This window comes from Erythranthe guttata, chromosome 14, assembly GCF_056151865.1.
Source record: "Erythranthe guttata isolate IM_541 chromosome 14, IM_541, whole genome shotgun sequence".
Lineage (NCBI taxonomy): Eukaryota > Viridiplantae > Streptophyta > Magnoliopsida > Lamiales > Phrymaceae > Erythranthe > Erythranthe guttata.
Genome location: NC_142546.1, coordinates 18,433,224 through 18,458,370, shown reverse-complemented (window position 1 = coordinate 18,458,370; position 25,147 = coordinate 18,433,224). Strand labels below are relative to the sequence as shown.

Sequence of the window (25,147 nt, the reverse complement as noted above, 5' to 3'; positions counted from 1 at the left end):
TTTTTTCCACAAGTTATTATTTTTTTTCGGTTGTTTTCTTTATTTGTTTGATTTGATTTCATTTACTAATATATAAATCTTTTGAATTTTTAATTTTTTCATAGAATTAAGTTCATTTTCAATACTATATAAACCCCTCAATGTTCATTTCATTTTTTTCTACCACCATTCGATTACAAAGTGCACAATGTTCGTATTATACAGTTTCATATTACATTTTTTTTTTATCATTTCTTATAAATTATTATAAGTATATATGCATAGTTTTATATTCATAATTAATTTTATATATACACAAATATGTTAAAGTCAATACTGATACTAAAAATATGTTGTCAGAATTATTTTAAATATGTGCATTTCTCTTCTTTTATTTTGTGTTGGTATTATATATTTATGTATTCATAATTGTTTTATATGTTTCAACTCCATTTTATATTTGTATTTAGTTAAATAATAACATGTCATATGCTTTATGTATTTCTTGCAGATTATTTTCACGAATCCAACTTCGACCATACATAATTCATCAACACGGTTTGCTTACATTTTTTCTTTACAATTATTTATTTTATTACTCAATATTTTCTTATGATATGAATATTTTATAATGTAGTTTTCTGTAGTTTGTTTTGATTTTTTTTTTTATTTACATATTTGCATTATTAACACAATTTGATATATTATTTTATTTTTTTGGTAATGCAGAAGTGAGAGAAATGGGATCCAAGGGAAGTTTTACTGCAAAATTATTATAGTGAAATTGTGGTAGTTTTACCACTAGGCTTATCTTCCCTTCTTTTCAATAGGTTACAAAAACATGTGAAACTATTTGTCGCACTAAATTATTGATAGTCAATAGTTTTAAGATGATATATTATTGCAAGCAATTAATAAAAGTCTTTCGTATATACATTATGTTGTTTGTCTACTAATTCAATTTAAAAGAATCTATTACATTAAATGCCATATTATAAAATTTATTTTGTATCATATTTTTAGTTTTTAATTGGTTATAATAATAGAATTGGATTTTGGTAATTTCAAATGTTTATACTTATATTAAGCATTGCAATTTAAACCTTTTATGTCGTATGCAAATTTCTCTTTTGGCGATGCAAGATGCATCGTAAACATGCAATTTTGTATAAGTTTCCAACTCTATTATTATATAAAATTTTCGGTTATGAATAATCAATTATCGTAAAGTTTTGGACATGATTTCAAAAAATATTATATTTTTCGTCAATTATTATTTAAATATATTATTGTGTTTATTTGTTCCATATTTGTATTTGTTAATGATTAACTAATAATCTAATATCGACACTTATCAAATTTCTTTATTCATTCGAAATGTCGGATTTGGTTATCATTTTTGGTTTGGCTAAAAGTTTAACGATCGATGTATATTAAATGATTATTTTCTTATCAACATGTAATTTACTTAATTATCATGTACACTTCAACTATAAAACTCTTATCCCTTAATCACGATTTGAGGTTATTCTATCATTTTTACAATTTAATACATGTGCATTGATGTATGGTGAGGTTAGTTTTAATGCATGTGCATTGCATGAGTGGCGGTATGAGTATCATTACAATTATTATTTATATCATTAGTGTATGTGTTAATATGACTATATGTATCAGTATTTGCATTAGTATAATAATAATTATTATTATTATTAGTATTAGTATTAGTATTAATATTATTATTATTAGTATTACTATTAGTATTAGTATTAGTATTATTATTAGTATTCGTATTAGTGTTAGTATTAGTGTTAGTATTATTGTTAACATTAGTATTAATATTAGTATTAGTATTGATATTGGTATTGGTATTAGTATGTGTATAAGTATGTGTATTAGTATTAGTAGTAGTGTTAGTAATGTGTTAGTATTATTATTGGTAATAGTATTAGTGTTAGTAATGCGTTAATATTATTGTTAGTATTAGTATCAGTTTTAACTTTAGTATTAGTATTAGTAGTATTAGCATGATTATTAGCGTTAGCATTAGTATTAGTATTAGTATATACTATGAAACACTACTTTAATAATTAAGTTTCTGTTAAGGATCCAAGTGTATTGGATGAGGTAGTAGTACCATTTGGGTCAAATAATATATCCTATTTTTTATATCACAATTTTTGCATTTTATATTTTCTTTTATTATTTTTTTTATATCGTTACTTAAATCAAAAGGAATTGCTATTGTTTTTAAAAAAAATAGATCATATCATATTATAGATCAACTATTCAAAATTTTTGTTCGATTATTTTATCTAAAACATATTTTTCATTTTTTATATTACCCTTAAGCATCGCATTAACGTCTTTTTTTTATTTTAAAAGGTGTTTGATTTATCTCACGGGCGTGTTTTAGTCATTAAAAAATTGTACTTAGAATTAATCTCCGTGCATCGCACGGGTGAATTACTAGTTCTATAAATATAATAATATATTTCAAGAAATTAATTCTACAAAATTACAAAAAAACGAAAATATATACAAAATATACAAATATTGAATATTTATACTTTAAAAATTGAGTTTCTCAATTTTAAAAAAATATAGGCGGAAAATATATATTTCGAAAAAATTAAAATAATAAAGAGATAATATTTTTTTGAATTTATAGAATATTAAATGCATGAAATATATATATATATATATATATATATATATATATATATATATATATATATATATATATATATATATATATATATATATATATATATATATTGAATGTCAACTAAGTAATTTGAGAAAATGAGGAATTTGCCACATGTCATTCAGTGAGGACATAAATATTCTTTTTATATAATAGATAGATTTGAATATTGTACATTGAAAAATATTCTTTAAACAATGTTAAATTTTATTTGAGGATATGATTAATGTTTTTAAATAAATGGAACAACAACATCAATTTGTTTTTTTTTTTTTTTTGAGTAAACAAAATATATTCTAAACGATATATTTGTACATAAAAAAGGGTAAAATTCAATTTTCTCGTACTAATATTTCCTATTTGTTTATTTACTTGTTTTATTGTATTAAATTTCGAACATCCTTAACTCAGATCTTGAATTCGCGACTGATTGAGGCGGCAACATTTTCGAAGTACAAAGAGACCGAGAGAATAAACGGGAAGAAGACTTTTCGCATCCGAGAAATATTTATGTGGTGAACTAAATAAGAAAAACAAACTGTCTTTTTCTATAGAATGAAGTTAACGAAAAGTGAAGCATTGACGCATATATAATGAAACGGCTAGTCCAATTAGCTCTCCCTATCGTTTTACGCACAACCTTTGGCTTTTGCATCAGACAAACAATTATATTAGTTTGTTTTTTTTTTTATTCTGGGTATTTATTATATTGTTAAACCTTTAATCCCACTTGTACTTTTCTAGTTTCGAATTTGGTCTTTGTTGGTGATGATTCGTGCACTCTATTGCAATAGCAATTAGTTATAATGTTATTAAGACAAAAAATAAAATAAAACTAAAAAAATAATAATAATAAATAAATAAATGAAATGTGGCCAGTATTATGCATGTTTATAGTTGGCCACAATTCTAGTTGACCAGCTAGATTAAATCACAAGTCTAGCAATATACATTAAATAATGGGTAAATTACAAAAACCCCCCTTGAACTTAGGCTAAATAATAAAAACCACCCCCACATATTCATAATTACCAAAAACCCTCTCTAATTAATCGTTGATCGATTTTTTTAACAGAAAATGTGTACAATACTATACCTTCTGTTAAATATGTGAGAAATAAAAGAAAATATCTTAAATTGTGTAAATTTTATTCCCTGGAATAAAAAAAAAATCGTGAAAAGTCACACTGTAAGGGGTTGGTGTAAGACGAAAAACAAAACTCGGGGGTTTTTTGGTGATTACGAATAGGTAGGGTGTTTTTTGTTATTTAGCCTAAGTTCAGGGGGTTTTCGTAATTTTTTCTTAAATAATTTCCCCAAAAAAAATAAAATAAAAAATAGGTAACTAATAATTGTCAAACTTCAACTCTGCCCTAATTGAGTGAACGTTGTGGTGATTGATCACCTTACGATATCAAATAAGTTAATATTTGGAATGTCAACTAGGTAGTTGGTTATTCCAATAATAAAAAGCAACTCTCCGAACACATTATTTGTATGGAATCAAAAGCATTTGTTGGTTCCACAGAAGCAAAGGGTTCATTCTCGAATATATCAAGATTCAAGAAAACCTTGTTCTAAGACATAGCAATCAAACAAATAAGGAATGCCTAAGCATAGGTGGCACAAGTTTAAAGCCTTTATCGGCGACTACATTGATCCCGACAAAGCCAATGAACTCAACGGAGACAACACAGGTACGTTTTAAAAACACTAGTACCTTCATATATACTCCCTCTGTTCCTAAATATATAATAGTCGTTTTTCACATCTGCACAGATCTTAAGAAACTCAATAAATATGTCTTGATTTTAGGAAAATAAATATTGTTAGACCAAAATACCCTTATTTATTAATTAATGATGAAAGAATGTTGACGAGTTAACAAGGGCATAATTTAAAAATATGTAATTAATGTAGTTTTGGAATTCTAAAGTGACAAATAATATGGAGTAAAAAAATTCTTAAAAGTGACAGAAATTATGGAACGGACGGAGTATTGTTTGTTTCAGTGATACATTTGTTCCTTATTACTTCTCTCCGTCCTCGTCATATAAATGATATTACATACGGCAATATTTTCTTTAACCCCATAATTATCGGATCACTGATCTTGAGGTTTTGCACATGATCATAATGTATGTTTCACCACGAATGGTCTTGATGGTTTCGTGGTTATGGCCAGTAGCGAGTCTTGTATTTTGTTATAGGATGGGCATAAAACAATTAGGACTTGTTTTTTCATAAAGTAGAACGGAACCCAAAAATTCGAAAAGATAAGAAGAAAAGAAAGTTTTGGGAGTTATGTTTGTTGAATGTATTTTAAGAATATAATGGTTTTAGGATAACTAGTAAAGCATGAGAACTGAAAAAGTATCTATGGATTTAGATATCTAGTAAGTTATACTAAAAGGTAAGAATAAATCTCATATATAAACTTTGATGAACCATTTATTTTGGTAGGCAGCTCAACATGTACAAAATCTGTTAGTATCATAACAAATTAAAATAGTAACTCCAAGTTATTCCTTTTACTCTAATCAAGATATATATCCAAAATATTATGCTCTAGTTTTTTTTTTTCTCCATGATATGTATGTCCTTTTTAATCTAGATTGTGAATATATTCTAAAAAAAATCAGCGAAGATATTATCTTCACGATATCTAGAGTCAATACGCACTGAAGTAACGAATAAATTAATTGGCAATAAAATTAACCACCATGTCATATTTAAAAATGTGGTTAGCATACTAGTAGATCAATTTTGTAAAGTCATTAAAAAAAAAAAAAAAAAAAAAAAGAAAATGGATGATCTATTTCGACATTCATTAATGCTAACAAGCATGTTTAGATTGTTTAGGTTTTGAGAATTCCTATATTTTCCATTATATGTTTCAAGAAAATTCGCTAGTTTCATACTAATCACCTTTCTAATTCGAAGTTGTCATGTATGTTGACTTATTATAAATGTAGATATTGATGGCAAAGTGAAGAGGGCTTTAAATCTTCTTAAAGAGGGGGATGGTAATTATAGCAAAGGGGCAGTGGCAGATCTTATCCATGAGTTTCACAGATGCTACCAATCTCTTTACGCACGTTATACTCATCTCGTTGAAGAGTTAAGGAAGAAAGCTCATGGACACTCAGACTCTTCAGGCTCTGATACCGATGATTCTCCGATGAGAAGAGGCAAACATAATGGTAAAGTTGTCTTAAAACAAGAGTTAGAGACTGCACTTTCGGAGGTGGCTGACTTGAAACAAAAATTGGCTGCCGTCGAGGATGAAAAACGAGTCACTGAGGAGAGTCTCGAATTATCACGAAAGAAGATAGATGAGATGTCGGAATACTTCCAAGAACAAATTGATGCACAAAATGTGGTAATTCATCGGTTGGAAGAAGATAAAGAGGAACTCCTGACAGAATTAGATATGATGAAATCAACTTCACAGGGTAAGCAACCACAAATAAGTCAGAAACTGCGAATCACGGAACAACTATTAGGCGTGAAGGAAGAGAGTAAAGTGAAGAGAGTGGACAAGTTGAGACAAGAACAAAAGTTGCTTGAAGAGAGGATTACTATGTTATCCGGTACTATTGATGCTTATAGTAAAGACGCTCAGCAGATACTGGAAACGGAAACTTGTGAAAAGGTATATGACACGTCGGGAATTGATCCAATGAGAAACCTCGAGAAACTGATACGTGAGAGGAATGAGAAGATCAAAGAATTGGAAAGAAAGTTGAACGAGAAAGATAAAGAAATCTTGAGCCTGTGTGAAGATAAAAGAGAGTCCATAAGGCAATTGTGCATTTGAAACGGGCTATATCACCATAACCGCTTGACATGGTATAGCCGCAGCAGCACGTTTATTTTCTGCTTTTATTTATCTTGTGTGTGATGTATCATTCCGTAAATTGGTCTCGGAATTTGATGGTTTGTTAATTTTTTTTTTTTCTTTTTTTTCTTGTCATGGAAAGTTTGGATTTTCAAAACATCATTGGCAATGCATGTTTGGTATGGAATAAAGATTGGGATTTGTAATTTGTTCAGAAAACTTAAAAAATCTTCTATATTGGAATTGTTAATTGAGTTCATTTTGTTAAATTTGCCTTTGTTAATTGTCTGAGTCACTTAAAAGTTTATCCTATCTTCTCTTATCTTGCTGCATGTAATTCATCTGTTTTTTAATTTACATGTACACTTAGTTTTGTAACCAATTATGTGGCCACAGTTTATACGTATTAGCATCCATTTAAGCCAAGAATAAAGCATTTAGAAATAATTTTTATGTCAATTACTCGCATTTGAGTTAATATTGCATTAAGAATTATATTCGTACATTTTGCATCTTTTACATATTTTTGTGGCAATATTACATTATAGTGGTTAAACGGCGTAGAGGGCTAAAAGAGGAAGAATACGGAGCAAAGGACACGAAAAGCGAGAAAAAAAAGATCAAGCCTTGTAGAAAAAGCAAGAAGAACACGAAAATCGTGTAATACAAGGTGACCCGTGCAAAACCCTAATTTCAAGCCCACGGATCGATCTACAAGAAAGTTAGTGATCAATCGGTACAAGACAACAGTGGTTTTTGATGGGCTTGTAATGGATTTAGATATTTGCTTTCAAAATTAATTTTTTTGAATGAATTAAATTGACACATTGTTGTCTTCTTTTCTTTGTTTTAGATTTTTGAGCATGCGAAGCGATGGCAGCAAGAGTGATTAAGTTGGGTAATGCTCGGGTAGGTCTACTACTGTTAGTGGTGCCGATGTTTGTTGGTGCCTTAATAAAACAATAGTGATCAATCGGTACAAGACAACAGTGGTTTTTGATGGGCTTGTAATGAATTTAGATATTTGCTTTCAAAATTAAATTTTTTGAATGAATTAAATTGACACATTGTTGTCTTCTTTTCTTCGTTTTAGATTTTTGAGCATGCGAAGCGATGGCAGCAAGGGTGATTAAGTTGGGTAATGCTCGGGTAGGTCTACTACTGTTAGTGGTGCCGATGTTTGTTGGTGCCTTAAAAAAACAATAGTAGTGATTTTGTTATTATTGTAAAACGATTTATTTTTCTCCTCTCAAAACACATTGGTTTCTTTTGATACCGCAGATTTGTTTATCTATATTAGATGATGTTGACAACCAAAGTTTTGTAAAAGTGGATTACGTTAATTTTATATTAGACTATATTAATTTTATGGTGAATTTCGATAAATTTATACTAAATTTTGATAAGTACTAGTAATTATAACCTGTGCGTTGCACGAGATAATAAAATTAGTTACCCTGATCTAAATTAATTAAGATGGTTTTCATTTGAAGGAAATATTTAATTTTAATAAGTATTTTTTAGATTGAATTAATCAAAAGTAAATTTAAAAACTTTTAATTAGAAGTTAATTAATAACAATTTTAGGACCTTTGAACAAAATAATTTCACTCTAGTAGAAACATTTTAAATTATATTTTGATAATGTTATGTAATCATAATAAAGTTAATAATTGATGGAACTTTGGAACGATAATTACTTCTTACATAATTACCTTGTATAATGTCCTACAATATTGACAAAAAAATACACTTCAGTAGCTGAATTTTACACAATATTGAAATATAATTGAATAAATTCTTAAATTAATTAAATGACTGAATTTCAAAATTTGGAAACTTAAGAAACTCTAATGAAATATTTTCTCTTGTAAATCGGCCGAGCCTTCCATAACAGAAAATACGACAACAACTTCTGTTTCATATTGATCTGGGTTAATTTGTCATGGGCCCAAATTAAAAAGTAAATGGGCCTAGACTCACCAAACCCAAACCCCAAAAGATCCGACCTATGAGGCTATTAAGCCCAAATATGAACTATTAATATATTTTTATATATATAAGAAAGGTTTGCCTCGAAATCCTAGACCCATTTTTTGAAATCTTTGTAACCCTAGGGGCATTTTTGAAAAACAAAATGTCATTCAATCCTATAATTATTCTTCTGTTTTATAAGTACATATTTAGGTAAGTGATTTTTCATCACTGTTAATTTAGCACGTAAAAACCGTAAAAAAAATAATAAATAAAAAAAATTCCCACGATTTTGAAACTGCCTTCCCATTCTTCTTCGCTCCATTCTTTTTTTCTTCTCGAAAGCTTCAAACGGCCGTTTCAGTTTAAGGTGATTGTATGTAGTTCAGTTCCGTAACTTCTCGCACGTTCTAATAAATTCCCATGTTTCTACATCTGAAATAATTAACTCTCACGTTTCCACTCAAATAACTGGATTTTCTCTTCTTTATATTTCTTCGCCACTTTCACGGTTGCCTGAAATTTCTCACGGAATTTCTACATCTCAGAATTCTCAAATAGTTCTTGAGAAGTTGGCGACTAAAAGTCGATGCGAATTCTGAGATGCATATAGCAAATTCATATTCATTTACATTTTTACTATTATATCCATAAATATAAGTTTGACTAATTATCGAAATGTTATATCCAACATCGTTCTCTTACAAATCCATTAATTGCTTTATACGATATTTGCATTTAACAAATATTTATTTTGTCTTCATAATTTATCTAAAATGTTATCTTCATATATATTTAGGGGTGCAAGTTGGAACGGAAATTCCGATTTCCGCCGGTTCCGATCCGAAAAGTTCCGATTTTGGAACAATTTTTTTCATTCCGATTTCCGAAATTCCGATTTCCGATTTTTTCCGATTTTTTTGGATTGGAATTGGAATTATATAAAAAAAAATTGGAATTTCCGATTTCCGATCCGATTATTTCCGAAATTAATTCCGAAAAAAATCCGATTTTTTTCCGAAAAAATCCGATTTTTTTCCAAAAAATACATCTTTGAGTAATATATATATATATATATATATATATATATATATATATATATATATATATATACTTATTTTAAATTATTTAGTTGTATTTATTCTTTATGGGCCATGTCACCTAAAAAAACCCTAGTTTATTTTATGTTAAACCCTAGTTTTACGTTTATTATTTCTTGTGCAAAGTCAAAGAGTCATAATTTCTGCCATAAGTCAAAAATCACAATTCACAACTCATAATTTTTATTTTTAGCAAATTATGAAATTTTCAGCGAAGTTTCGAAATTTTAATACTTATGTCATTTCCGAAAAATTTCCGAAATTCCGAAATTTCCGGGCCTTTTGGAATTGGAATGAATTTTTAGATTCCGAAAATTTTGGAATTGGAATTGGAATTGATTTTGTACTTCCGAAATTTTTTGGAAATATTCCGAAAAGGCTAATTCCGATCCGATCCTTCCGACTTTCAGCCCTATATATATTGCATTTTCCTACTGTAGATCAACGTCTATTGTTAAAATTCGCCGCAAAGAATAGTAAGTTTGTCGCTCTTCTCATTTCAGTATATAGACATATGTCTACTAAATTTTATGTCTAAAATAGATATATACATTATAATTGCAATTAGTGAAATTTTTACATTTTATTTTTTCTATTATATTGGTTTTGCACATGACATTTATTAATTTTGGTCATATTTTTTTTTTTAACATATATTTACATGTGTTTATTTTAAAATTTTATTATTATTCGTCGTGCAACGCACTGGGCAAATTCTGAAATAAAATTAGCTCATTCATGAAAATCACAGTATATATGTATTTAAGTAATTTATAATTCTTTGTATAATAATAAATATAATATATGTTAGCCTTAAGAAACTTACACGTAATAAAATAAAGTATTTGAAATAATTTTTTGAATAAATTGATAAATATTATGTTATAGAAAATAATGAAAAATTATAAAAATAACAATTATAAAATATTCTAGAATAGTAGGCATGTGATCGGGGCTGTTTTCCCCAGTGCTAAAAGCCCACTATAAACCCCTCTCTTTTCGGAATAGGCCCAAGATCAGCCCCTCTTCTCTCTCTCAAGTCCATCAATCCACCGGTCCATTAACTTCCTGGCCCATCTCTCTCTTTATCTCCATGGCACGCATTTCAAGGCTGAATGGAGAGGATAAAAGAGAGGAGGAGGCTATGTGAAAAGGAGGCGGAAAAAAAAAGGTGATAGAGAAAAAAACACACGCACCCCCACACACACAAAAACCGAAGAATACAAGCATATAAATACACATAAAAGTTCAAGAGATAGAGCACGTTTCTATGGTGACCAAACGAACCCCGTCAAATGGCGCCGTCTGTGGGAAATATTGAGGTTAAGACGTGAGTAGATTTGACTCGACAGAAAGAAATCTGAACAAAGGGAAGTTTCTCAGAATTTAAACTGTCTTTTCTCTTTTATCGCATATTTCCGATTTTTTCCTTGTCTGCTATTGTTTGGTGAAATTTGGTCAAATAATTTTGGGGTTTTGCTTAATTGACTTTGTTTGCCGTGCGGTTCTTTGGGGCTTTTCGTTGGAAGACCATAGGGTTTATTGAATTTGTCATCAAAACGATATAGGAAATATGTGTGTCTTCTACTGGCATTATTATCAAGTCCCCTGGAAAGGGGCGCCGGGGAGAGTGAGAGCCCCGTTGTGCCCGGACCCTGTCGCACCATGAGGTATCTCGCATCCGAAAGAGGAGTAAGACGAGGTATCTCACATCCGAAAGATGAGTAAGACGAGGTATCTCGCATCCGAAGTAAGACGAGGTATCTCGCATCCAAAAGAGGAGTAAGACGAGGTATCTCACATCCGAAAGATGAGTAAGACGAGGTATCTCGCATCCGAAGTAAGACGAGGTATCTCGCATCCGAAAGAGGAGTAAGACGGGGTATCTCACATCCGAAAGATGAGTAAGATGTGGCATCTCGCATCCGAAGTAAGACGAGGTATCTCGCATTCGAAGTAAGACGAGGTATCTCACATCCAAAAGATGAGTAAGACGAGGTATCTCACATCCGAAGTAAGACGAGGTATCTCGCATCCGAAGTAAGACGAGGTATCTTACATCCGAAAGATGAGTAAGACGAGGTATCTCGCATCCGAAGTAAGACGAGGTATCTCACATCCGAAAGAGGAGTAAGACGAGGTATCTCACATCCGTAAGACGAGTAAGACGAGGTATCTCGCATCTGAAGTAAGACGAGGTATCTCGCATCCGAAGTAAGACGATGTATCTCACATCCGAAAGATGAGTAAGACGAGGTATCTCGCATCCGAAGTAAGACGATGTATCTCGCGTCCAAAAGAGGAGTAAAACGAGGTATCTCACATCCAAAAAAGGAGGGTACATCGTAAAATACAGAGTGAAAAGAAAAACATGGCATTAGGAAAGAACTAAAGTAACCGGTAATTTGTTCATAGAGCGAAGAACGACATCTCGTTCCAAAAGAAAAAGAGAGAAAACCAAACTCGAGGTGACTAGTTACTTCGCGCCTCTTCACCTCGTCAACCGCATCTCGAGAGAGTAGTTCGCCACGACTAGTTGCTCCGCACTCCTCATGACGAATTGAGGGGAGTAGATGATCGGGGCAGATTTCCCCAGTCCTAAAAGCCTACCATAAACCCCTCTCTTCTCGGAATAGGCCCAAGATTAGCCCCTCTTCTCTCTCTCAAGTCCATCAATCCACCGGCCCATTAACTTCCTGGCCCATCTGTCTCCTTATCTCCATGGCACGCGTTCCAAGGCTGAATGAAGAGGATAAAAGAGAGGAATAGACTATGTGAAAAGGAGGCAGAAAAAATAGGTGATAGAGAAACACACGCACCCCACACACACAAGAACCGAAGAATACAAGCATATAAATACACATAAAAGTTCAAGAGATAGAGCACGTTTCTATGGTGGCCAAACGAATCCCATCACATGGTACGGTACAGTATTACTATGGTATTGAGAATGCAATACCATTACTGTACCAACCATATGCGATACGGTACCAATATCGCACCGAATGAAATGATAACCAGTACTTTGGTATTTTTTTAGGCAATCTTCAGTTGTATGTCGCAGTACTCGGTAATTGGGATTTTTTTCCTACCCCTACTTTTAGATGTTGCTCTCGATTTATTTTATTTTGACTGATCCAAATCTCGATTATCCTCTGGTGCCGGAAATAACACATATGTACAAGACGAAAATGGCAGAGTACGAGCAAAATGCTCGCTGATGGACCCAAAAGTACGAGATGGGTTAGTACAATTGTGGCTATTATTGCACTCTAAGAATCCATTCAAGTTGTTAGTTTTGTGTTCTTGTATTAAAGAGCTTAAAATTGATGGTAGCTAATGGAGAAAAAATATTTTGGCGGACAAAAAAATTATAAAAAAAAATAAAAAAAGAAGGAAATAAGAAGGTCGGGAAGTCTTTTTGCCGAAAAAATGGTTGCAAAAACATTTGTCGAAAAAAATGTTGTTTTGGGTAGAAAAACGATTTTTTTTAAAGAAAAAGAAGGGTTGATATAATTTGAATTAAAGCGAAATATATTGTGAACATTTTATTAAGAGTGGGGAGTGAAATGTAGTTGAAACATAAAAGTCGGGAGTGCAGTGCTCGTAATTCCAGTAAGAGAACGTAATGGGGTTGAAAATGGCGATAGGTATTCACTAGAAAAAAAATCGAGCACAAAAACAATATTGATAAAATATCTATTAATAATAAATTAGCATCTCTATAATATAATTATGCAAACCCCTTTGCTAAAAAAGGAAAAAGCAGTGTACATCGAAGTAACACGAAAATATTCATGGAAGATCCAACCGACAGTATCTACTATAGAGAATTTCGTTCACTTGCGTGTCTCGTTTTTTTTTTTTTTTTTTTTGATAATAAACTCGAATTTTATTTCACATTGAAGCTTCTTCCAAAAGTTTGAAAGCTACCATTCCCTAAATCTCATTTTCAAATAGCAAACCACATGGGATTCTACCCGCCTTTGTCTTATATAAAGTATGAATTAGGGGTGTGAACGAGCCGAGCTCGCCTCTTTTGGCTGGCTCGAGCTCGAGCTCGAGTCTATTTTGTCGAGCTCGAGCTCGTCGAGTTCTTCTTTTTTTGGCTCGAGCTCGAGCTCGTGTTAATTTTGTCGAGCTCGAGCTCGAGCTCGAGCCCAATTTTTTTTTTTTTTTTTTTTTTAAATATTTTTTAATTATTTTTTAATTATTATTTTAATTATTATTATAATATTAAAAATTATTTTTAAAAAATACAAAATAAAAACTAAATTGTGATTATGTATTTTTTTTAATATTTGTATTTATTTCTATAATATTTTATATTATTATACATTATTTAAATAAAAATAACATATAAAAAATAAAAAAAAATAATTAATCCGGCTCGCGAGCCGGCTCGCGAGCTGATGAACAACTAAAATCCGGCTCGAGCTCGGCTCGCCAGGAAGCTCGAGCTCGCGAGCTCGAGCTCGCGAGCTCGAGCTCGAGCTCGAAAACCTCGAGTCCGAGTTCGAGTTTTTTACGAGCCGGCTCGTCGAGCTTACGAGTCGGCTCGGCTCGTTTACCACCCCTAGTATGAATGTCCTTATTGCATCAGATGGTCCAACAAATATTGATTGGGGCAATATTTACATACAACTTCTTTGTGGATATTTTAAACAAAAATCAATTTTACCTCATGAGCCAATTTTTTAGGTATATTAATATATAATTATTACTATCTTGTTATTTTCCTTGAGAGACATGAAAAAGAAAAAGAAAATGAAAATCTAATGTGCAACTTTGATTTGAAATCGAATTTGTGATTACTTGGACAATTGTCGTTTGGTTCATTACTTTGGTTATATTCAATAGTTCTACCATCACAATTCCATCATTAGATAAACTTTACGATATTATAATTACAGTGATTAGTGTTGGGTTGGGTTTCGTACAATTTTTTGGAGAAGTAATAGTTCTCGTACAGATGTCATCCCGCAATACCTAACCGTCGGATCGACCTCAATTTTTATTATACGTTTTTAATGGTGAAGATCATAATCGGTATTCTCTCAATACTGTTAGGATCTTAAAACAACCGTTGTTGTTTTCTGTTTCTAGAGGAATTCGGGTAGCTTGCTTGGATGCATTTTTCGGGGAATTGAAGTGTTGGATGTGGCGAACATTTGGACATAATATTTTGGGCACATTGAGGGGTTTTCACGTACATGCAATAATAAAGAATTTTGGATACAAATATCACTTATATTAAATTATATACTCAGTCTAAATAATTTTAAAAATTGTTGGTTGTTTTAAGTTGTAGAGACAAAGATTTATAATTCAATAGTTAATCAATTTGAAGTATCGGTGAAAACTTAATAGAAAAATTATAAAATTTGGTTATTCCTTAAAAAAAAAATTCTTTTTATGGTAATAATATTTTTATTGGAGCTTGAAACGTCAAAAAAAAAAAAAAAAAAAAAAAAAAAAAAAAAAAAAAAAAAACTTATTAGAAGGCAAGATAAGCCAAGATAAGCCATGGTTATATAATTTTGGCGGGTCGACCCGACAATTTATTGAGGATATCAAACATCAAATTAAGTTCAACTATTTAGTTAATCATGGCTTATCTTGGCAACCAAACGGGGCCTAAGGGGATAAAATAAATGGGTTATTTGACAAAACTTAAGGGGATAAAATAAATGGGTTATTTGACAAAACTCTGTGAATGAACTTCCCTATTATAATAAATTCAATTTTTAATTCGATTTTCGACATATACCCAATCGACTCAAATGACCCAGGATGCCTTAACTGAACATATTAGATGCGAGACAGTAATATTACCGAAACATAAATCCGCAAATATCCAAAAATTGTAAATTTGATAAAATTACCGAAAATTTCCGAAATACTTCAATCTTTCCGAAATTGGAGCCAATAAAATTTGTCAAGGAGGCTATTATTATAATCCGTTCCGCCCGATTTTCAGCATTAATCATCATCGTGCATTTATATTGGAACAGTGTATCGAAGTGCATCGACACATACCTAAACGATAAAGCATTCACGACAATGAGTCGAGACACGTTTATTGAAGTGCCATGCTTCTCTTTTTCTTTTTTAGAAAAAAAAAAAAAAAAACGTTCACAGTCACAAAGTATGTGTGATCGAAAACGTAATCGGAAAGACAAAATGATTTACTAGATAATGTGAACGTGGCAACATTGAGCTGAAGATAACGGGATCTCGATATCTATAAATGAGTACAAAATCAGTTAAAGCAGTGCCAACTTTTCTTTAGGCTACCACCACATACCACACCTATCAATTATTTACATGCTTTTTTCTCCTTTTTTCCTCATATAAATAACTCTATAATAAAATTAGATATATATAACATATATTTCTTCTCTTCTCATATTCTCAATGGCTAGCTTGAGCTTCATCATTGGAATTATCGGTAATCATATGTCATGATTTTTTTTTTATTTATTGTATTGTTAAACTTTGATTAATTTAGAGAACAATTAAAAATGAGTCGTCCTATTGCTGCAGGAAATGTGATTTCTATACTTATGTTCGCCTCTCCAATGTAAGTATGGAATTTATATTTTTTAATAGCAAAACCACCCATAAAACTCAGTATTTAAGAGTCGTTGTTAAATATAAATATATAGCAAGACCAATTTAATTTTGCTATTATTAAAAATATGGGGAACTTTTTGACTACTTGAAATAATACAGGGTTCCTTTTGTAATCCACCCAAGATTCTTTGTTGATTTTATTAAAGTAACTTTCTCGCACGAAATTCCATTTTTGCCCTCCGATAATTAACGCCGTTAACTATAGGAAGAAGAGGCCGAGTTTCGTGATGAGTAAAATAGGGAGGAATTTTATGAGAGAGGATAATATTTGTGGCTTCTCATTTATTAGCAAAGAAAAAAGAAAATGAGAACCAAAAGCTCAAGTGAGTTTTCTTGTTAATTCTTTCTTAAACCAGTTTGTGAATTGTAAGAGGCAAGAGCCACCACGTTGGACTTGATTGAATATTATACACGTTTTATTTGCTCATAACATCTGATATTTAATTATAAATTTCTGTATAATTAAAATTTAAAAAGAAAAGAAAAAAAAAAAAAAAACTAATTATACAACTATTTAGCTGGTAGTTATTGCAATCAATTTGTTTAATATTAGTTCCAACTGAGCCATAAGTACTTGATCACGGCATCTATTATTGCGCTATGTAAGGTTACCTTTCCTCTCTTAGGATTCTTCTTAAGATGGTACCACTGCAGAAAAAAAAATGTGGAAAATTACGGCCAACACCCTAAGATAAGTCTAAATTACGAAAAACTCCCTCCTGTTTGGACAATTACAATCAACTATGTATTGTCTTATATTTGCACTCTTATTGTGTTAAATTTACCTACTAAATGAGAGATTTTTTTTAATAAGAAAATATATAATACAGTTGAAGGGTGGTCGTAATTACCAGAATATCCCTAATAATTGATGTATTATGGCAAAAACAGAAATCGACATAGAATTGTGCTAATCCCATATCATATATATATATATATATATATATTGGTAGAAATACATTCAAGCAGGTGGTGAAAAAGAAATCGACAGAGAATTACAAAGGAGTGCCTTATATAACAACATTGTTGAGCACAAGTTTGTGGACGTTTTACGGAGTTTTAAAGACAGATGGTTTGTTAGTTGTAACTGTCAATGGTGTTGGAGCTGCTTTGCACCTTCTCTATGTTGTTCTCTTTCTCTTTTATTCCCCCAAACACACCAAGGTCAGCCACCATACATTCATCTTATCTTTTTTTTTTTTTTTTTTAATATAATTGTCTAAGTATACAATTTAACTAATTGTTAATTTAATACTCTCAATAACTCAATTCAAATATATAAATTTAAAATTTGCAATTATAAAGGTTTTGCCATAATTAGTTTTTTTTTTTTTTTTTTTTTTCATATTAAGTGTCGCTTTAGTGTTTAAAGATATGACACTTTTTTGGTTCAATTTTATCCTACCATTATAATAAAGTGATAAAGAGAGGTTTAAAGTCACAGAAGGGGTAATTTTGTGAAATACAAATTGTTTTTTCCTAAAATCAAGAGTATCTAATAGTTTTTAAAATAGGTGTGCATTAATCCTGAATGACACTTATTTTGAAACAAAGAGTATTACACTACCATTGTTGTACCCATTCGCGAGAATAAAGAACCTTTGACATGATTCATTACGGCACAATGTTTTGGAATTTATTTTTCAACTTACGATCTTTAAATTGTTCACAATAAGTCGAAAAAGTTAATGTTAATTGCTAGAAACGGTAAATTATAATTATATTTCCTATGGCCTCGTTTGCTTTCTATAGTATTAGGTTGGATTGACTATCTTGTAGAAGTTAATAAGATGCAGTTTGGTTGGTAAAATTCAAAATTGTTCAAGTCCACTATTAAAATGAAATCCCAGAATCACACGCTACTATTTTGTTAAACTAGTAGCACCCCTCCGCCTTTGATTAATACAATTTCATCCTTACAAGAATAACTTAATTTTGTTAAATAAAGACTTTATAATGAATCCACATATAATACAAGATATGTGGATTCATTATAAATAATTAATCAATCAGGTGGAAATTTAATCTAAAATAATCCAATATATAGATAAGCAAACGAGGCCTAATTGAATTGCATATATACTTGGAAGTTTATCTTTTTCCCCGGTTCAATTATTGAAGTCTAAATTGGGAAATATATACTTGTGTGTGGATGTAGGTAAAATCAGTGAAGTTAGTGGGAATAGTGAATGTTGGTTTTCTTGGTGGTGTAATAATTGTGACAATGGTGGGTTTACGAGGTGGTATCCGCCTTACACTTGTTGGAGTTTTATGTGCTGTCATAACTATTGGCATGTACGCTGCTCCTCTCTCTGCCATGGTACACACCTTTACTCTCATGCACCCTCATCATCAATTTATATCAATATTTCATTTCATTAATCACATCATGAAATAAATTAGTTTTAACTAGTTTTATTTCGATACAAGAATTTCACATTATCGTTTAATTTTTCGCAAAGTAATTTTGAAATTAATACATATGAATGTTTTTTTTTTTAAATTGAGTTTTGTGACGGATTTAATATTTCAGGATTTAACGGATTCGCGCCTCTGTGTTTAATTTAATTCTTGCAGAACTTCTAGTGTGATTTTTATTAGTACAATATTTTTAGCGAACATTCTTTTCAAGATATACCATTTAGTGAGTTGTGTGCTAAAACAGTGCATTATAGGGAAATGTTTTGCAACTATTAATAACACGAAGATATTTTTTTTTTTTCGCGATTTAAAACAACATTTTGTTTTTCTTTTACACAATTCACTTATTATGGAGTAATATTTAAAAAAAAATTATGTTCATAATTCTTTTATAAAATCCTAATCGTTGAATTAAAATGCATTATTGAATTCATCTATCCCATTTTTCGTATTTCCTTTTCTAAATAAATGTAGCTATTTTTGTTGATAGAGAACGGTGATTAAGATGAAAAGCGTAAAGTATATGCCGTTCTTCCTATCGTTTTTCCAATTCCTGAACGGGGCGGTGTGGTCTGCCTACGCCGTACTTATTAAAGATTACTACATTGGGGTAAATTTTATCTAACTACAAATTTTCCCCTTAATTTTTTCTTCTTAAATTCCACATTAATTTATTTTGCTAATATTTTTTTTATGTGAAGGTACCAAATGGGATTGGATTGTTGTTAGGGTCAGCCCAATTGATATTGTATATGATGTACAAAAATGAGTCTAATTGTGAGGAGAAAATGGAAGAAGAAGGGTCGGCCCACCTCTTCAAAATGCAAGATTTTAATGAAGAAGACTCAACAAATATGACAAGTACAAGTCTCTACAAAGGGAATAGCCTCCCCATACCATCTTTTGCTCGGGAGTACAACCAAAAGATTGTCAAGACAATTTCTCTAAGCCCATTTGAGTTGGACAAATTAAATGAGAAAGATATTGAAAAAGGGTTTTAGAGAGAGCCGTTAAGGCTTTTTTGGGCTTGCCTAAAATTCCTTAGACAATCGTTACATGTACAATACTAAATTTAGTTGGAATAATCAAATTACTAATTATATTGATGGTTATTCTCAATCTCGAATTTGGGAGCGCCCATTGTAATTAAGGGTTACAAATAGGGGTGTAAATGAGTCGAGCCGGCTCGCGAGCTTCTGGAGCTTGCTCGAAAAAACTTCGTACTCGAGCTCGAGCTAGTGAGCCCGAGCTTTTCAACGAGCCGAGCTCGAGCTTCATTTCAGTTGTTCGACAGCTCGCGAGCTTTACCTTTTATTATATTTTTTAATGCATGTTAATATCATATAATAATGGATATTATTAATAATAAATAAAAAAAATAATATTACTTTTCTAATTGAATGAAAATTTGGTTGTGCCGAGCTCGAGCTCGAGCTTGGGCTCGTTTGGTATACGAGCTCGAGCTCTTTAGAAACACAACGAGCTCGAGCTCGAGCTCGAACTCGCGAAATAAGGCGAGCTCGGCTCGTTTACACCCCTATTACAAATCTTATAAATAGCCTATTAAGGAATGTTTGTTATGGCTATCTTTTTCTCTATTTTGTTCTTAAAACTAGATTCACACAAACTATACCGTTAAGTTCGAAGCCTAGTTGAGTCGAGTAACTAAGCTTGTAGAGTGTTCTACACCTAGTGCCCTAAAACCAATTGATGGTGGAGTCATTTGGTTGAAAACTCGTTGCATGGATTAATTAGAAAGCCAAGTGCGCTGCACCATGCATGACCATAACAATGAATCAATCTTACTTTTTCTTTATATTCATGACCAAACACTTACCTACTATTACAAATGTTTTTCATGTGGAAAGAGCTACCTCTAGAAGTGTGTGTAAGCTACTGACTTAGGCAAAGTATATGTGTTTGAGTTAGGATTAATAAATTCGTTGGTAGCTTTGGAGGTCTGAATTTTAGGGATTGCGTTAATCATTAATGTGAAGATAAATCCCGTAAGTATTGGAGTCCGTGCAGTATATTTGTTTTCACTACTTTTCTTGAATCACGTTTATTTTTTTCATGGGAACCTATTTTTAGTTAGTATAAATACTATTAAAGAAGGCACTACATAAGTGTTCTCCACGACTCCACCAAGTCTTGGAAGACGTCTTTAGAAAGCATGTATCTATTTACGGATTCTTTTGTGCAAATTAAATTATATTCAATTGCTAATAAGAATTTGATTTTGATAAGACATGCATGGGTTTCCCATATTTCACACATTCCTTCTTTGTACGTAAGTTGTGACCTCATGTGATTCTTATTTTTTGTATAGGAAGTTGTCGAAGGAATGCATAAGAGCTTTAAGCGCCTCCATCTTTGCAAGCTTTTATCAAGATTAATTGTATATAGAAAATATTTATTCTCTCTTTTTATTTTACTCCGCACGTGAAGTTTATTTAGCAAGATTAAAGTTTTCTTATTGTATGCAAAATGAAGATCGGTTATTCGAGAGAGGGGCTTAAATGATCTTAGGAGGAGATGATCGGCTTACTGAAGGAATTCGGGAGAGATGCTTAAAAGATCTTAGGAGGAAACCGATCAGCTGACTGAAGGGATTTATCGTTGAAGGGAATTCAACCGCGTGGCGAGGAGGCTGGCATAATTGGATTCACTAGTTTTGACTATTGCACAAGGACGGGGTCAAGAGAAAGATGGAGTATTTAGTTTTTTGTTTAAATCTTAACAAAAGTTCTGGGATAAAGAAATCTGATCTTAACTATTTCTCTGCCATTACTTCTTTAAAATCATGTGATATTAGTGCTAACTGTTCCAACAGTTCTGTTGACAACGCTAGTTTGGAGCATAGAAAACTTGGTAGTCTGGATTTTAATAATTTGAGCACGAAAATTAAATTTATAGATCTAATTCACCATTCTAAAACTAAGCTTACTGATATTTGTTATCGCTTCATGAGTGACTTGGCTGAAAAGGGAATTGTTTCAATAGATTATGTTGCAATAGGGAATGAATTAAGTGATGCTTTTCCAAAAATCCATGATGCACAGAGATTTGATTCCTTGCGAAAATCATTAGGTATTTATGCTGTTTAATCTGATACAGTTGCATGCACTGTTTCAACAGTCTGTGTATGTCCAGACGACTTCATATGTTTTTGTATCTCATATAGGACATGCATTAATCATACAACACATGATTGTGGCAAATGTGAATTTGATACTTCATGTACTTCTTAACTTTGTGGGGTAAAAAAATTCACCAATTCCCAAAAAAATTACTAAAAGGGCTCCAACTTATTTATTTTTCCGAAAATTCCTATTATGATTGGATGTTTATATAGGAAAAAGTTACATCTTTCAGTAAGAGAAAGCTACTCTTGAATTGTTTTATATATATATATATATATATATCAGTTAATCTCAAATTGGCTAGTGTTAAGTTCGAATCCTAGTCGAGTCGAGTCAGTAAGACTGTCAAGCTGTTTTACAAACCTAGTGCCCTCATAACCAACTGGTTCCAGAGTCTCTTGGTCGAAAGCTCGTTGCACAGTTCAATTACAAACCCAGTGAACTACACATTGCACGACCAATATTATTTGTCTCTCTTTATTTTCTTTATAATAAAGATCGTACATACTTAAAAAAAGAACTCTTATTCTTGGGAAACAGCTACTATTGGACGTTTGTGTATGCTACCAAATAAGAACAATCTTTGTGTTTGAATTGGGATTAATAAATATTTTGGCTGCTTTGGAAGTTGGGTTTTCAGGGATTGCGTTTATTGTTAATGTGAAGATATATCCCATACAATTGCATGCATCCCCTTCACTTTTTTTCTCTTTCACTCGCGTTTATTTCATCATGCATTATGTAATTTTTGTTTTGCAGTTACGCATTTATAAGAAAAAAAAAGGAGGGAGAGAAAGAGGTTTTGTTTTTTTTGGTTAAATTTGATTTTGTGTTGTAACCGGATCTATTTGGTCTACTCCTAACATTCCCACGTTTCTTATGAAGTTTGGTAAAGTCAACTGTCTTGGTTATTTAATGTTGGCTTTGATACCAACTGATACGGACACCGCATAACTTGTTACGAGGCTCAAATACTTTACCCAAGAACCTTGGTATGTGAAGACACCACAATCAATTGCGAAAGATTGATTGATTAGTCGGGGTGAACGCACGGAATCCTCCGATATGCTCGAAGATTTCTTAAAGAACTAGAGAGAATAATCTCAATCTATTAATCAAAATTCGTCCATTAAAATAAGCCAAATTGACAACCTATTTATAAGTGCTAAAATAACTTATTTTTAACAAGGAAAATGACTCATGCCTAAACTATAATAAGTAAACTAATAAATAAACAAATCATAACCATAAAGAACCCTAAAATAATAAAAACATAATTAATCCTAAATAAATACGTGCATAACTAAATTAACTAACTTGAACTTCAAGTCGACTTTTCGGCCACCCTTCGGCCTTCTTAACTCGCGTAGACATTGGGTTGTGCATGTGCATGCACTTCAAGCTCGATTAAGACCCTTTTCCACTTTGAATCGCTCTCCGCTCAAAACATGAAAGTTGTTGAACTTTCAGTTTTCTTTCCTCGGCAATTTGAATCACCTTATTTGGACATCATATGAGAGAGTTATAAGTTGAATGATAAACGTAACTCTATCATAATCATACGGGACTTTCGGGATACATGAAATTTGACTTGGTCAACGAATTTCCGTTTTCCTTTTCTTTCAGTTCCAAACCATGAAGAGTTAAGTCCAATAAAAGATCCCAAGACTTAGTCCAAGAAGAGTTAGGCTCAATGTAACCCAAATGTAAATAGGTTTCGCAAAGATTCTTAGAGGATTCTAGAACTCTCCTTTTATAGATATTTTGTAGGAATTCTTTGGAGTGTTCTAGTGAACAACTCCTAGTCTGCAAATCAAATAGATATCCACCATTCATTGTGAAGGTGGCCTGGTATTGATAGGAGTAGCGACATCATTTGTAACCATCGAAGAAATTCAAGCAATTGTAAGCCATATAAGTATTTTCCTACAAAACTCTCTTTTTTTAAGTTATTTACAAGTTCTCCATCACTTAGCATTCGCAACACATTCGGGGGAGGCTGACTTAACTATGGGTCCAACATATTAGAAAATAAAGGAAGGGGAAGGCTAAGTGGTAATCGGGAAACTTTCATGTCCGATACCTGAGTAGCAACAGTGCACAAGTGTTGGAGGAGGAAGCGGGCCAACCGATCTTGCTGGGATTATTCATTTATTATAAAGATTCATGATATCAATTTATGTAATCCACAAAAAAATTGGTAACCTTTTTCTTGGTAATTTTTTTTAACAATCCAATTTCATCAAATCTGTAACATAATTACGTTATTCGAAAAATAAATCCTTATCTTACTTGTACTCATGCATAAAAATCAACAAAAGTGGTCCTCATTTGGTTGAGGAAATATATATATATATATATATATATATATATATATATATATATATATATATATATATATATATATATATATATATATATATATATAATCTGTATCTTGAAATTAAATTTAATATTTTCTTTTTCATCTTTCTTGTCAAAAATTACAGGGAATAATCAATAACTAATGTGTTTTGATTTTAATATTTAAACCTAATTGTTATGCCCTAATTAATTTCAATTAATGCTTTTCTTGCATACGTCCGGTTTTGTGTTTTGAATTTGAACCGCAATTTATACTATGGAGCTTCTTCATATTGTTTAGGGTAAATTATGAAAATCTCTCTAAACTTAGGTTAAATTACGAAAAGTTCTACAGAGTTCGTATCAAGTTGGTATCAAAGCCTTGGTATGTGAAGACGCCAACAATCAATTGCGAAAGATTGATTAATAAGTCGGGGTGAACGCGCGGAATCCTCCGATATGATCGAAGAGTTCTTAGAGAACTAGATAGAATAATCTCAATTTATTAATCAAAATTCGTCCATTAAAATAAGTCAATTGTCAACCTATTTATAAGTGCTGAATGGTAAACTCTGCCAGAACCATACGAGCCTTTTGATATGCATGAAATTGGACTTGACCAATGAATTTCCCTTTTTTCTTTTCTTCCAATTTACATATGGACGTGCTTATGTAGGATATTTTGGGCACCGTCAACCTGTTACTCACAAACTATATCTACCATGCTTATGTCTCATTTGTAATTTTTTTATCATTTTTTCAGTATCATAGTATCATAGTATCGGATGTAGAATTATGTCTCAAGGCGTCATTTAGACTTGCAAGTTCCACATTGAATCTATTTGGGAACAACAAAGACGTGCAAGTGAAGCGGAAGAAGGGGAAACAACCCAGTGGCTTAAGTCTGGCTTAAGTCTGGCCAATATCAGATAGTTCAATCGTACATTCACTTCTTTTCGAATAGTGTATATCTCTAAAAATCGATTTTTTCGGAAATTGATTT

The 25,147-nt window shown here is 31.6% G+C and overlaps 2 protein-coding genes across 2 annotated transcripts; both read left to right on the top strand.

Moving 5' to 3' along the window:
- The first annotated feature begins 4,135 nt into the window (after positions 1-4,135).
- LOC105952546 (uncharacterized) lies at positions 4,136-6,796 on the top strand. The gene is made up of 2 exons (XM_012976110.2): positions 4,136-4,383; positions 5,662-6,796. The coding sequence occupies exons 1-2, from the start codon at positions 4,293-4,295 to the stop codon at positions 6,504-6,506; spliced, it is 936 nt and encodes a 311-aa protein (XP_012831564.2). The 5' UTR covers positions 4,136-4,292; the 3' UTR covers positions 6,507-6,796.
- An 8,838-nt stretch (positions 6,797-15,634) lies between these two features.
- Positions 15,635-19,777, top strand: LOC105952575 (bidirectional sugar transporter SWEET16). Its single transcript, XM_088813320.1, has 6 exons — positions 15,635-16,052; positions 16,148-16,184; positions 17,191-17,401; positions 18,396-18,557; positions 19,149-19,268; positions 19,360-19,777. The coding sequence occupies exons 1-6, from the start codon at positions 16,019-16,021 to the stop codon at positions 19,657-19,659; spliced, it is 864 nt and encodes a 287-aa protein (XP_088669446.1). The 5' UTR covers positions 15,635-16,018; the 3' UTR covers positions 19,660-19,777.
- The last annotated feature ends 5,370 nt before the right edge of the window (positions 19,778-25,147 follow it).

Bases quoted from the DNA above. Each gene is read 5' to 3' on its own strand.
- LOC105952546 (XM_012976110.2), top strand. From the start codon at position 4,293: ATGCCTAAGCATAGGTGGCACAAGTTTAAAGCCTTTATCGGCGACTAC. The intron at 4,384-5,661 runs GTACGTTTTAAA...TTATAAATGTAG, and splicing joins ACTCAACGGAGACAACACAG to ATATTGATGGCAAAGTGAAG.
- LOC105952575 (XM_088813320.1), top strand. From the start codon at position 16,019: ATGGCTAGCTTGAGCTTCATCATTGGAATTATCG. The intron at 18,558-19,148 runs GTACACACCTTT...TTTTGTTGATAG, and splicing joins CTGCTCCTCTCTCTGCCATG to AGAACGGTGATTAAGATGAA. The intron at 19,269-19,359 runs GTAAATTTTATC...TTTTATGTGAAG, and splicing joins TTAAAGATTACTACATTGGG to GTACCAAATGGGATTGGATT.